Raw genomic sequence first — 14,533 nt, forward strand, 5'->3', positions numbered from 1 at the left:
AAGCCTCCCCTTTCTCCTCCAAACATAACATTTAACATTTACATTTAAGTCATTTAGCAGACGCTCTTATCCAGAGCGACTTACAAATTGGTGCATTCACCTTATGACATCCAGTGGAGCAGCCACTTCACAATAGTGCATCTAAATCTTTTAAGGGGGGGGTGAGAAGGATTACTTTATCCTATCCTAGGTATTCCAGGTATATAACGATGGTCATTATGACCCAACAGTTCTATTTTCGTTTCATCAGACCGGAGGACATTTCTCCAAAAATTACGACATTTGTCCCCATGTGCAGATGCAAACCGTAGTCTGGCTTTTTTATGGGGGTTTTGGAGCAGTGGCTTCTCCCTTGCTAAGCGGCCTTTCAGGTTATGTCGATATAGGACTCATTTTACTGTGGATATAGATATGTTTCCTCCAGCATCTTCACAAGGTCCTTTGCTGTTGTTCTGGGATTGATTTGCACTTTTCGCACCAAAGTACGTTCAACTCTAGGAGACAGAACGCATCTCCTTCCTGAGCGGTATGATGGCTGCGTGGTCCCATGGTACTATTTTTTGTACAGATGAACATGGTACTTTCAGGCATTTAGAAATTTCTTCCAAGAATGAACCAGACATGTGGAGGTCTACAATTGTTTTGAGGTTTTGGCTGATTTCTTTTGATTTTCCCATAATGTCAAGCAGACGCACTGAGTTTGAATGTAGGCCTTGAAATACATCCAGAGGTACACCTCCAATTCACTCAAATGATGTCAATTAGCCTATCAGAAGCTTCTGATGACAATTTTCTGCAATTTTCTAAGCTTTTTAAAGACAGTCAACTTAGTGTAAACTTCTGACCCACTGGAATTGTGATAGTGAATTATAAGTGAAATAATCTGTAAAACAATTAATGGATAAATTACTTGTGTCATGAACAAAGTAGATGTCCTAACCGACTTGTCAAAACTATAGTTTGTTAACAAGAAATTTGTGGAATGGTTGAAAAACAAGTTTCAATGACTCCAACTGTATTCACTGAGTTACTGTTAGCACTTCCTGATTAAACATCCCAGTTGGAAGGAGATTCAGTAAATAATGAGACATTTGGGCAGAGGTGGTGCATTACATATTTATTTACAAATAGAAAATACCAAACAATTTAAAGAGGAAACAGAAAATAAACCATTTAAAGAGGAAACAGAAAGTCATACATTGCAGAGGCTGTCATAGGATACACACTTGTCAGAAGGCACACGAGCACAAACTTACTTCTCATGCGCACGCACACACACCCTCTTTCTCAACCACTAACTACACTGCCCAAGTGTTCCTCAGAACATAGATAGACTACTATAAAGAAAAAAAAGCACATTGAATATTACAGTAACCGTAAAACAGATTTTAATTGCACAACATTGTGTCCTACTGAACGTGACCCAGGTTACCCAACTGCGTTCAACAGCATTTAATTGTTGCATTTGGCAAGACAACAGCTTGGCTAAAGCAGTACCAGTCACACAGCCAGGCCACTACATTAACAATTTATCCACTTATATCTATATATATTTACTCCTCATACAAACTCCTCTTTGGATGTGTACAGTAAAGTAAAACCCTTACTTGCTGTTCACAACAAAAAACACTTTCTCAATAGCCAGAATATTCAACGGAACGTCCAAAGGAAACCATTTCATTATCAAACTATAAGAAATAAGGTTTGCCAAACAATGTAAAGTATATATTTTTTTACAGAACAGATAAAGATGTGATAACAAATCAGAGGCATGAATACTGTTCACCACCCAAACACCTCTTAACTACAGCTCCAGCCATTGGACAGCTCCAGTAAATCATTCAGCTTGTTCCTCTGCTTTGACTGACAGCCTGTAAATACAGCCCCTCTCAGACTATTGGCTCCATCAGTTGAGACCACAGTAAACTATGAGTGTAAAAAACAAAAATGGGAAAGATACAATGACACATTTGTAACATAAATATAGCCAATTCAGATCATTTTCATTGGTTAAAAGACCAATTAGTGGAAAAAAATATCAGAATTTGGCAGGCTGTCTAAACGCAGCCTACGATGGTCACCTACAGGTAAGTTCACTGCAGACATTCATGCACAGCCGTGCGTGACCACACTGAAGCAGAGAACTTTAAGGCGGATAGCATGTGCATGTATACAGCCACCGAGAAGGCAAATGGCAAAGATGTAAAACACAAACAAACAAGTAACACTGACATATGATAACTGTGTTGGCTTCCTTTCCAAAAGAAGTTGCTACTGTGTATATAGAGAGAACTAAACAGAGAGGGACTGACTCGGACAGCCCCATAATAAGGCTCGGACAGCCCCATAATAAGGCTCTATGGTCCTCCAGAGAAATAGAAGACACCACACAAGGTTTTGGGTGAAAGAGTCTGAGGCAGGGGGTGTGGCGTGTGCATGTGTGGTGGTTGGGGCCAGCAGGGGTATAGGTGTAGGCCTAAACCTGCCAATAGGTGTATATGTACTGAAGTGGGGATCCATGGATCCTTAGGGGTAAGAAAGGGAGGGTTGTAACAAGCATGTAGGGGAGGGGGTATTATAGGTAATGGAGTGGGGGTCCATGTTGATCCTGTTATGAGGACACAGTAATGGGATTGAGAGAACCGTTCCTGCTGAAGAACTTGGTGAAGGCCTCTTCTAACACAGTGGCCATCCTGCTTTGGTCCACCTGTAGGGACAATCAATCAATTAACATGTTGTTGAGCATATTGAAGATATTATGGATGCCATGCTTCAGAGATATACAGTGCCTTCAGAATGTATGCATACCCCTTGACTTATTCCAGTTTGTTGTTACAGCCTGAATTCAAAATGGAGTAAAAATATTTTTTTCACACCCATTTACACACAATATCCCATAATGAAGTGAAAACATGTTTTTAGATATTTTTGTAAATTTATCAAAAATGAAATACAGAAAGTATTCACACCCCTGAGTCAATACATGTTAGAATCAATCACCTTTGGCAGCGACTACAGCCTAAGAGCTTTCTCCACCTGGATTGTGTTCAAACTCTGTCAGGTTAGTTGTTGATCATTGCTAGACAGCCATTTTCAAATCTTGCTATTGATTTTCAAGCTGATTTAAGTCAAAACTGTAACTAGGCCACTCAGGAACATTCAACGTTGTCTTGGTTAGTAACTAGTGTCTATTTGGCCTTGTGCTTTAGGTACTTGTCCTGCTGAAGGTGAATTTATCTCCCAGTGTCTGTTGAAAAGCAGGACTGAACCTTGTTTTCCTCTAGGATATTGCCTGTTCTTAGCTCTATTTTGTTAATAAATTTTTAAAAACTCCCTAGTCCTCGCCGATGACAAGCATACCCATAACATGATGCAGCCACCACCGTGCTTTAAAATATGAAGAGTGGTAATCAGTGATGTGTTGGATTTGCCCCAAACATAACACTTTGTATTCAGAACAAAAAGTTAATTGCTTCGCCACATTTTTTGCAGTACTACTTTAGTGCCTTATTGCAAACAGGATACATATTTTTGAATGTTTTTCTTCCTTTTCACTTTGTCATTTAGGTTAGTATTGTGGAGTAACTACACTGTTGTTGATCCATCCTCAGTTTTCTCCTACCACAGACATTAAAATCTGTAACCTTTTTAAAGTCACCACTGGCCTCATGGTGAAATCCCTGAGCGATTTCCTTCCTCTGCGGCAACTGAGTTAAGAAGGCCACCTATATCCATGTAGTGACTGGGTGTATTGACACACCACCCAAAGAATAATTAATAACTTCACCATGTTAAAAGGGATATTCAATGTCAGTGTTTTTTACCGATCTATCAATAGGTGCCCTTTGTGAGGCACTGGAAAACCTCCCTGGTCCTTGTGGTTGAATCCGTGGTTGTAATTCACTGCTCGACTGAGGGACCATACAGATACTTGTATGTGCGGGGTACAGAGATGAGGTAGTCATTCAAAAATCATCTTAAACACTATTATTGCACACAGAGAGAATCCATGCAAGTTATTAACCTCTTGAAACTAGGGGGCACTATTTTTATTTTTGGAAAAATAAAATTCCCAAAGTAAACCGCCTATTTCTCAGGACCAGATGCTAGAATATGCATATAATTGACAGCTTAGGATAGAAAACTCTAAAGTTTCCAAAACTGTCAAAATATTGTCTGTGAGTATAACAGAACTGATATTGTAGGCGAAACCCTGAGGAAAATCCAATCAGGAAGTGCCTCTTATTTTGAAACCGTTGTCTTCCTATGCACCCCTATTGGCCATCGACTACATTGCGTAAGTGGCCAGCTGAGGGCTCTCAAGACTGAAACTTGCGTAAAAGACAGGTAGTCATTTTCCCTCTCTCTCCTACTGAAAAGACAATTGTCCCAGATGATATATTATCTAATAAATATTTGAAAAACACCTTCAGGATTGATCATAAAAAACGTTTGCCATGTTTATGTCGATATTATGGATGTAATTTGATTTTTTCCCCCGGTGTTGATACTTGTATGTGCGGGGTACAGAGATGAGCTAGTCATTCAAAAATCATGCTAAACACTATTATTGCACACAGAGAGAATCCATGCAAGTTATTAAGCACATTTTTACTCCTGAACTTATTTAGGCTTTCCATAACAAAAGGGGTTGAATACTTATTGACTCAAGACATTTCAGCTTTTTATTTTAAAATTCATTTGTAAAAAATAAAAATCTAAAAAACATAATTCCACTTTGACATTATGGGGTATTGTGTGTAGGCCAGTGACATTATGGGGTATTGTGTGTAGGCCTGTGACATTATGGGGGATTGTGTGTAGGCCAGTGACATTATGGGGTATTGTGTGTAGGCCAGTGACATTATGGGGTATTGTGTGTAGGCCAGTGACATTATGGGGTATTGTGGGCCAGTGACATTATGTGTGTAGGCCAGTGACATTATGGGGTATTGTGTGTAGGCCAGTAGGCCAGTGACATTATGGGGTATTGTGTGTAGGCCAGTGACATTATGGGGTATTGTGTGTAGGCCAGTGACATTATGGGGTATTGTGTGTAGGCCAGTGACATTATGGGGTATTGTGTGTAGGCCAGTGACATTATGGGGTATTGTGTGTAGGCCAGTGACATTATGGGGTATTGTGTGTAGGCCAGTGACATTATGGGGTGTGTAGGCCAGTGACATTATGGGGTGTGTGTAGGCCAGTGACATTATGGGGTATTGTGTGTAGGCCAGTGACATTATGGGGTATTGTGTGTAGGCCAGTGACATTATGGGGTATTGTGTGTAGGCCAGTGACATTATGGGGTATTGTGTGTAGGCCAGTGACATTATGGGGTATTGTGTGTAGGCCAGTGACATTATGGGGTATTGTGTGTAGGCCAGTGACATTATGGGGTATTGTGTGTGTGTGTAGGCCAGTGACATTATGGGGTATTGTGTGTAGGCCAGTGACATTATGGGGTATTGTGTGTAGGCCAGTGACATTATGGGGTATTGTGTGTAGGCCAGTGACATTATGGGGTATTGTGTGTAGGCCAGTGACATTATGGGGTATTGTGTGTAGGCCAGTGACATTATGGGGTATTGTGTGTAGGCCAGTGACATTATGGGGTATTGTGTGTAGGCCAGTGACATTATGGGGTATTGTGTGTAGGCAAGTGACAATCCATTTTAAATTCAGGCTGTAAATGTGGGAAAAGTTAAAGGATGTGAATGCTTTCTGAAGGCACAAAGTAAGAGTGGGAGACTAAAAACAGACAGTCCTATCTATAGTAGAGTGGAGAGCAGGAGCTGCTATCTGGCATTTGGGTGTGTGTTTATAGGGGTCAGTAAGAGCTGAAGTGGGTGCAGGGTGTGACCCTCTAAATGGACACTCACTGCCTCTCCTATGCCAGCTACAACAATTACACTCTCAAACCCTGACACACACACACACACACACACACCTCTCTACCGTACACACACACACACACACACCTCTCTACCACAGAACCCCTACAAACACACACACTTATTCCTCTCTCTCACAAAAGTACACCCTTACCTCGCTGATGAAGCCCAGTTGTACCAGCTCAACAGCCAGTTCCTGTACATTCTCATCTGAAGCAGAACAGACAGCAGGGTCAGTGGAAACACACACACACACACACACATTGTCTAGCAGTGAAGTTGCCCTTTAGGTGCAAAATTAACTGTGTTGGCAACACCAACATTAACCACAAGAGTTACATTGGACTTTAGACAGAAACCGTAGTGCCTAGTCTCTTCCTGTTATAATCTTACCATCACTGATAGACGCATAATGTGTGTGTCTATTGCAGAAAGTGTCAGTGCCCAGCCCTCCCCAGAGAGCAGCTGCCAGCAGCATACACACGCCTGCCATTCTCAACACGCAGGCCTGCAACACTAGACGCCTGCCATGTGTGTGTCTGGACACACCCACCTGGCCATGCAAAGACTTGTTCCATGTATATCCCTGACTTAAACCTCTATTCCTTACAGGGTTCAATAATATCCTGTTTGTACTGTCTAGGGATCCCTGATATGGCCTATGCATTCCCCCACCCTCCCCATTCCATCGTATCTGCACGTTAGACTCTCCCACTACTTTTCACACATACACGGCACACATGCATGTATTTCCACGCACACAGTCTGTTGGTGGCAGCTATGCATGCGATAAGAGCAGCCCCACTGGTGTGGGTTAGGCTGGGGTTACAGTACACTAGGGCAGGCCAGTGCCTGGAGTCATAAAGACAAAAAAACACAGACAGGCTTGGATGGCCAAAGTCGTGCCATTCCCAGACAACACACAGAGTCCGAAACAAGAGCTGGGAGGGTTAAAACTGTAAATCTCTCCAATTGTCAAATCTGACATTGCTTAATTGCAGGAATGGACAACTTTGATGGGGCCCACAATATATCTGAACTCATCATGAGGGGCAGCAGTTGCTCGCAGGTCTGGTACCCACATCCACCTTGTGTATTCTACTATTCTAACTCACAACAGCAAGTTGAGACCCCGAATGAGTGTACCCCCCCAAAAAATATATACATATACAGTACCAGTCAAAAGTTTGGACACACCTACTCATTCAAGGGTTTCTTTATTTTTACTATTTTCTACATTGTAGAATAATAGTGAAGACATCAAAACTATGTAATAACATATATGGAATCCTGTAGTAACCAAAAAAGTGTTATATATTTTATATTTGAGAATCTTCAAAGTAGTCACCCTTTGCCTTGATGACAGCTTTGCACACTCTTGGCATTCTCTCAACCAGCTTCATGAGGTAACTGGTATGCATTTCAATTAACAGGTGTGCCTTGTTAAAAGCTAATTTGTGGAATTCCTTTCCTTCTTAATGCATTTGAGCCAATCAGTTGTGTTGTGACAAGGTAGGGTTGGTATACAGACGAAAGCCAAGTCCATATTATATATGCTTTATCTTGGCCAGGTCGCAATTGTAAATGAGAACTTGTTCTCAACTTTCCTACCTGGTTAAATAAAAATAAAATATTATGGCAAGAACGACAGTGCATCATTTAAGACATGAAGGTCAGTCAATCCGGAAAATTTCAAGAACTTTTAAAGATTCTTTGGGTGCAGTCGCAAAAACCATCAAGTGCTATGATGAAATGTTATGAGGATATGTTCATTAGAGTTACCAGCCCAAATAAATGCTTCAGAGTTCAAGTAACAAACACATCTCAAAATCAACTGTTCAGAGGAGACTGCGTGAATCAGGCCTTCATGGTCGAATTGCTGCAAAGAAACCACTACTAAAAGGACACCAATAAGAAGAAGAAACTTGCTTGGGCAAAGAAACACGAGCAATGGACATTAGACTGGTGGAAATGTGTCCTTTGGTCTGATGAGTCCACATTTGACATTTTTGGTTCCAACCACTGTGTCTTTGTGAGACGCAGAGTAGGTGAACGGCATGAAGGAGGGGTGACGGTGCTTTGCTGCTGACACTGTCAGTGATTTATTTAGAATTCAAGAAACACTTAACCAGCATGGCTACCACAGCATTCTGCAGCGATACGCCATCCCATCTGGTTTGCGCTTAGTGGAACTATCATTTGTTTTTCAACAGGACAATGACACAACACACCTCCGGGCTGTGTAATGGCTATTTGACCAAGGAGAGTGATGGAGTGCTGCATCAGATGACCTGTCCTCCACAATCACCCAACCTCAACCCACTTGAGAATGTATGGGATAAGTTGGACCGCCGAGTGAAGGAAAAGCAGCCAACAAGTGCTCAGCATATGTGGGAACTCTTTCAAGACTGTTGGAAAAACATTCCAGGTGAAGCTGGTTGAGAGAATGCCAAGAGTGTGCAAAGCTGTCATCAAGGAAAATGGTAGCTACTTTGAAGAATCTAAAATATATTAGTTTAACACTTTTTTGGTTACTACATGTTTCCATGTGTTATTTCAGCATTTTGATGTCTTCACTATTATTCTACAATTTTAAAAGAAAGAAAAATCCTTGAATTGAGTGTGTCCAAACTTTTGATTGGTATTGTACATATTTTAAATTGATCTGAGGGATGCCATTTACCCATCCCTGGTTTAAAGGAATGCTGTGTGGTTATGTTATCTTACCCAAACACCTGTCTATAACACATAGTTTGATGGAGACTTGTGGTCTGTCTGGCCTGTTAGGAGGGGGACCATCCTGTAAGACTTAATCCTATTGGCCCCCTTGGGAGCTGTATATGGGCTGTGGATTGTCCGGCTATTATTATAGAAGACCGAAGGGTCCAAGTGTTCTAATAAAGCACACTGGGTTTCCATAGCATAGATATAGCATCTCAGTGTGTGTGCAGTCTTCCTTTTCTTTTAGCTGTTCGTATACTTTGATCTCCAGCCCCTGCCTGCCCAGATCAATGTCTGTGTGTTTCTATCTCTTGTTCTTACTGGGTAACAAGTCACAGCTTAAGTGTCTGTTGAGTTTGTCCTCCAGCTTCAACAGTAGTGTCAGCTGTGGATAGAAAGGAGATGTAACGGTTACACATTCAGTGACTGGCCACTAGAACACACTCGTCTATGGTCATCTAACTTTTATTCACTGATCTAAAAATAATTACATTAACGCTACTTACATGATGTTTTGCACCCTCCTCCACCGGCTCAATATTACACTGCATCTGAACAACCTGCAGAAGGTAAGAAATGTAGACAGGAATCCAACAAATAAAATGTATTACGTAGTATTACCATTATTAGTTCATTGAGTGGATTTGTATACTTTCCCCACTCACCTTGCGTGTCTCTAGTTCAGCAGGTTCTGGGGTGGGGGATTTGACAGAAGGGGTGACAATGGGGGACTTAACAGGGGACTGCTGGGGCTGCTGGTGAGAGGGCAAGCCAAATGCTGTCAGGGGGTAGATGCCATTCCTGTTGGGTAGGGAGGGCAGCGGGGTTACTTTACATGTCATGATTAGATGGGTAAAGTACACATTTTATTTGTTTGTGACCAATCAGGGGGGGTCAAATCACAGACAGGCAATAATCTTACACACTTAATTAAGGCCAAAGTGAAGACCCCGGATTGTTCAAAATCTTGCCAAATCAAAACTCTGGGAGCAAATCTTGAGTTTGCAGGTATTCTCATTCATTTTTCAAATAGAGATTCTAACAATACTTCAACTAAAAGTAAGAGTGGTGGAAGGGCTGGATACAAACACATTTGAGATACAGGCAAAGCAGAATAACAGTCCAAGTTAAATACTGCCACCAGGTGGTTGTATAGTACATTACAGGATCATTGTCTAGTACTGAGTGCTGTGGCTTAACTACGCCCTCTAGTGGTGAGCATGCTAGACATCTGTCCAGTCGTGGTCAATAGTTGATGGGGAGTTCCTTACCGGACATCCTCCAGGAACTTATCCAGCTCCAAGGCAGGAAACTGAGACAGTCTAATGAGGAAAGAAACAGGATCAGCACAGGTTTCTGAAGAAAATACCCTGAGATCAAAAACCAACTGTGGCTTCCATGAAGTATAAACTGTTGTCTCTTACTTGAGCTGCACACCCTCCTTGATCTCAGCGATGATGAGGTTGGGGTCCATGTTCTTAGTGATCTCCTCTAAGGCATTCTCAGGGATCATGTCTAAAAGAGGTATGGAAAAGATTAGGGGTACTCACACTGGTGGTGACAATGCAGTGTGTGTTTGTGAGCATGCGTGTGTCTTGTGTTTGAGACTCAAACTGGAGTGTGTGTGATGATAGAGAGTATGTGAGTGAGACTGTGTGTGTACACAATAAAACTCACGCTGGTGGCTGACTATGCAGTGCGCAGCTAACAGCTTCAACAGGGGCACCTCAAACAGAGCCTGGTGGAACAGCAGCTCTCTGGCTGTAGGTCTCTTAAACGGGTCAGCCTCCAGACAAGTCTGGATAAACTCCTGCAAGGTACACACACACACATGGCATCACACACACAGTTCCAGGGTAAATCTTATAATACATGCACGCATGTATATATGTAGTTCTGTCCTTGAGCTGTTCTTATCTATTAATGTTCTGTATTATGTCATGTTTACGCACACAGACAAACACACTCCTACCCTCTGCAGTAGGTCTTCCAGTGACTGTATGGCATTGTTGATGGCCTCCTGAGAGACGTAGGAAGATTCTCCATTCCCCTGGATCTCTAATACTGCCATCTACACAACACACAATGATATCACCACCACCCACGCAACACAAGTCGCAACACCGTCACATAAAAATGATGTGGAGTAATGACATCACAAATTCTGGCACAGAGATAAATCGACATGGGAAATCGGTGATGTTAAGTGTCCCATCTCACCTCCAGGGCACACATCCCAAAGGAATAGATATCCACTGCAGTAGTGACATCTGCAACAGCTACAGGTGAGAGAATGTAAGATGGGAAACAATGGATTGAGTGACTCAAAAGTCCATCATTTCCTGAGAATATATGCATTCCTTATACCCTACAAATAACCAAACATATAACCTATCCATAAATGTCCTTCTTTACCGCCATATTCTGGGGCGAAGAAGTGCAGGTTTTTCTGCTCCTCTCTGCAGGTCTTTACATGGTTGTTGATGGTGTCTGGAGCCACTGAAGGAGAAAAACAGATATACTGGGTTAGACAGTCTATAAATCTGTTACAACCGGTTATAAATATGTTATCTCTGGAAGATAAACCCATACAGGGCTGGCCTGGACATTGCTGCTAAGCCCATAATAAACCAGTGGCTATGACTAGAGTCCTACCTGATCCTATCTTGATGAGTCCGTTGTGTTGGATGAAGATGGTGTCACAGGTCAGGTTCCCGTGGATGATGGGCGGCTCACAGGAGTGGAGGTAACTACAGAGCCACATCAGAAAGCAGAGAAGTAAAGCACTGTGGTTTTTTGGCTTACCTCATAAACCAGGGTAGCGCACCAGGTAGTTCAGTAGCGCGCGCACCAGGTAGTTCAGTAGCGCACGACACAGGATAATATTTTGGAATGGAAATGTAAAAAAATGTTGACAACATCGGGTATTAGTACCTCCCCATTTCACTCGGTTTTAAAACGTTCAGCCCTGTTTCGTGCCTACTGAGCATGACCCTGGCTGCCCATTTGAATTGGATATGGGGTCTTAGCGTTGCAGCTATGACAGAGTGTGAGAGAAAGACTGACCTGAGGGCTGAGAGGATCTGGGTGCACCATCTCTTCCAGGCCTAAAGAACAAACATACTTCCTGTTACATGTAGACTATTGAACGTCTTATACGCTAAGCATCCTTTGATGTGCTACTGTGTTGTAGGTGACGTGGTGGGCAGGGTCAATTCTATTATGATATCTGCACCTTTTCATTCATAGTCTTGTGGTTCTTCTTGGTCTTCTTCAGAAACTGCTTCAGACTTCCCGAGGACATGTACTCAGTGATGAAAATAACCTGAGGTGTAGACAAAGGAAAAAACAAGTTAAGAAGAATCATTCAAATTATGTTGTTACATTGTTCCATAATTTCCCTCACTCGCATTCAGTCCTGATTATATCAACCAGGCCAAACAAGGAAGGTTTCTCCTCTCGTAGCAGACAGAACTTACCCTGGCGCGGTTGATGTCATTGATGTCAGCCCAGTACTTGTGGAACTTGACGATGTTGAGATGTTCCAGCTGAATCAGGTTGTCAAACACAGACTTCACCTTCTCCTGTTCACAGAGGTGGATAGACATGGTAAACATTTAACTAAACAGGGTCTGTAGTGGTGGGATCAACTGTTTGGATCAGTGTGCAAGGCATATAACATTAGATATTCGCTCAAGTACAAAGATAACAGTTCTACTAGACAAGAGAGAGGAGGGGGGAAATAACAAATGCTATCTCTTCCTCCAGGCCAGATTGCATCATGAGATAGAAGCCTCAAAGCAAGTGAGTGAAATGATGGAACAATGTAACAACATAATTTGAACGATTCTTCTTTTTCCCCCTTGGTCTTCACCTCAGGTTATTTTCATCATGGAATACATGACCTCAGGAAGTCTGAAGCAGTCCCCCCCCCCCCCCTGTAAACTACACATTGCGTTGCATTCCATGTCTGAAATGTGGTGTATAAATAAAATGATATGTTATTTTATTGTAAGGTCAGAGCTGCCTGTATTCAGCTACTTAGAAAGGAAGCTTTGAGCCATTTGAATTTGAGTTCAGATTAAGTAATGAGTCAATAAAAGGACACTGGGGGTCTGATTTCAGACTGAGCATCCTGCTGGTGTCACCGCCAGGCATACTGTACCTCCTGCAGCTTGAAGTTCTTCCTCTCTGAGAACATGACCTCGTTCCAGACCACCTCCACCCCTTCCTCCGTGTCCATGGCCAGGTAGGCAGCATCTATCCCTGGGACATTCCGCTGGTTCACCTGGGGGAGAGAACAGAGGCAGAGACATGGTTCAGTACCTTCACAAACACAGTTGCAAAAACATTCATTGACAGTCCAATGGTCTCTCATCTCACCTCCTCTCTGCGTTTCTGCCAGCGGCCGCAGGGGCTCTCCTCCAGGATCTCCGACTCATCTTCGCTCTCCTCCTCCTCATCCTCTGTGGGGGTGGTGGCGGGGGGGCCCGTTACAGGGGGACACACAGACGCAGGTCCCTGGCCACTTGGGGTCACCGTCTCTGCCTTGGCTTCCGGAACCTGGAGGGGTTTACCGTCTCCCTCTGACATCACAGCAATACAGGTCTCTGAGAAGGACTATGCTACTCTTCTCCTCTGGGGGGGATGTGAAGGCAGAACACCTTTCTCTCTCTTCTCAAACTGTAGCAGTCGCGCCCCCTTCCACTCCCTCCTCTCTCTCACACACCCTGGGAGCTATGAGACACTATAGGCAAACGGGACACTTAATATCACACACACACAACTTACATAGCAATCAATACCTTACCTGTTATATGAAATAAGACCTCAACTTTTCTTTATGAACTACTAATCCAAGTGGGTCAAGACTTGCTTTGTCACTCCTCAACAACAACTCTATGGTTACCAGTAAAGGCAGCGAAGAAAAGAGATTTACCAGAATTAAAATTGAAAAGTGGCTTACTTGCTATGCAGTTGTTATAGTGGACTGTAATTAATGAGGCAGCCAAGTAAATTGTTTTGTTAGTTTGCTAACGTTAGTGAGCAAGCTAATTGGCTGTCGGGCACTCAAGTTAACTTTACACGCCTCTCTATACCAAACTCAGGACACTAGATATAACTAACAGAAGCTAGCTAATTGATCAACTTTCACTAAAACGTAAAGTTATCCCCGGCCATTGTTCTCATCTACAAAATGCTACATAAACAGTTACATGCATTCAGAAAACGTCAAGCACTAACTCCGATAAACAACAAACAAACAAGCTGAAAACACAACTTTAGCTAACGTTAGCAAAGTTAGCTAGCTATCTCGAGAACTAGCAAGATAACTTAGGCAAGCAGTTTATTAGCTATTGTCAGCTAGCTAGCGTATTAACAAGTCAGCAATAGTCCCATTGTTACCCAGCAATTCTATCGACACACACGGTTAGCTACTTACTTATAAGAAAGCGACGACATGTATTTATTGTAAAACCCCTCACAATGCGTAATTCCTCTAGCTAATAACGTTAGAAGCTAGCTATCTATAAATGGCCAGGGGGAGGGGCACCGATTCGCAGAATATCAGAACTACTTCCACCATTGTACGCAATGCGCATGTAAAGCGCAGCTTTGATAACCTATACCTCGGTGCTCGAGAGGTAAACATTGCTCCTCTACCACTGATCTAGGATCAGATAACTCTACCTCCAACTCAACCCTATCCCATTCATTAATTAGGGCATTTGTTGGCTAAATAGCCCCTTATTTATCAGCGCTTAGTTATCAATGTTGTATTCGCATCATGATACAAAGTAACCATGTTTGGCTAGAAAAAAATCTTACAAGGATACAAAAAGTAACGTTTAACGTAGCCACTGTATAAGTTGAAGTATAAGTTTACATACACCTTAGCCAAATACATTTAAACTCAG

General features: G+C 42.4%; 1 protein-coding gene across 1 annotated transcript; it reads right to left on the minus strand.

Moving 5' to 3' along the window:
• Nucleotides 1–1,102: 1,102 nt before the first annotated feature.
• Nucleotides 1,103–14,195, minus strand: LOC115146371 (nuclear receptor-binding protein-like). Its single transcript, XM_029688406.2, has 18 exons — nt 14,059–14,195; nt 12,999–13,362; nt 12,781–12,903; nt 12,095–12,199; nt 11,851–11,940; nt 11,682–11,722; nt 11,271–11,365; nt 11,031–11,114; nt 10,836–10,894; nt 10,588–10,686; nt 10,293–10,425; nt 10,040–10,130; nt 9,887–9,937; nt 9,281–9,416; nt 9,122–9,175; nt 8,937–9,000; nt 6,049–6,104; nt 1,103–2,707 (listed from the first exon to the last, which is right to left on the minus strand). Exons 2-18 carry the CDS (start codon nt 13,206–13,208, stop codon nt 2,612–2,614), a joined length of 1,587 nt encoding a protein of 528 aa, XP_029544266.1. The 5' UTR covers nt 13,209–13,362; nt 14,059–14,195; the 3' UTR covers nt 1,103–2,611.
• Nucleotides 14,196–14,533: the final 338 nt, after the last annotated feature.

This window comes from Oncorhynchus nerka, linkage group LG18 (assembly GCF_034236695.1).
Source record: "Oncorhynchus nerka isolate Pitt River linkage group LG18, Oner_Uvic_2.0, whole genome shotgun sequence".
In the NCBI taxonomy this organism is placed as follows: Eukaryota; Metazoa; Chordata; class Actinopteri; order Salmoniformes; family Salmonidae; genus Oncorhynchus; species Oncorhynchus nerka.

Excerpts from the sequence above, each read along its gene's own strand:
- LOC115146371 (XM_029688406.2), bottom strand. The coding sequence starts at position 13,208 with ATGTCAGAGGGAGACGGTAAACCCCTCCAGGTTCCGGAAGCCAAGGCA. Across the intron at positions 11,941-12,094 it reads ATGACATCAACCGCGCCAGG|GTTATTTTCATCACTGAGTA; the intron begins GTAAGTTCTGTC and ends TCTACACCTCAG. Across the intron at positions 10,131-10,292 it reads CTGCATAGTCAGCCACCAGC|ACATGATCCCTGAGAATGCC; the intron begins GTGAGTTTTATT and ends TACCTCTTTTAG.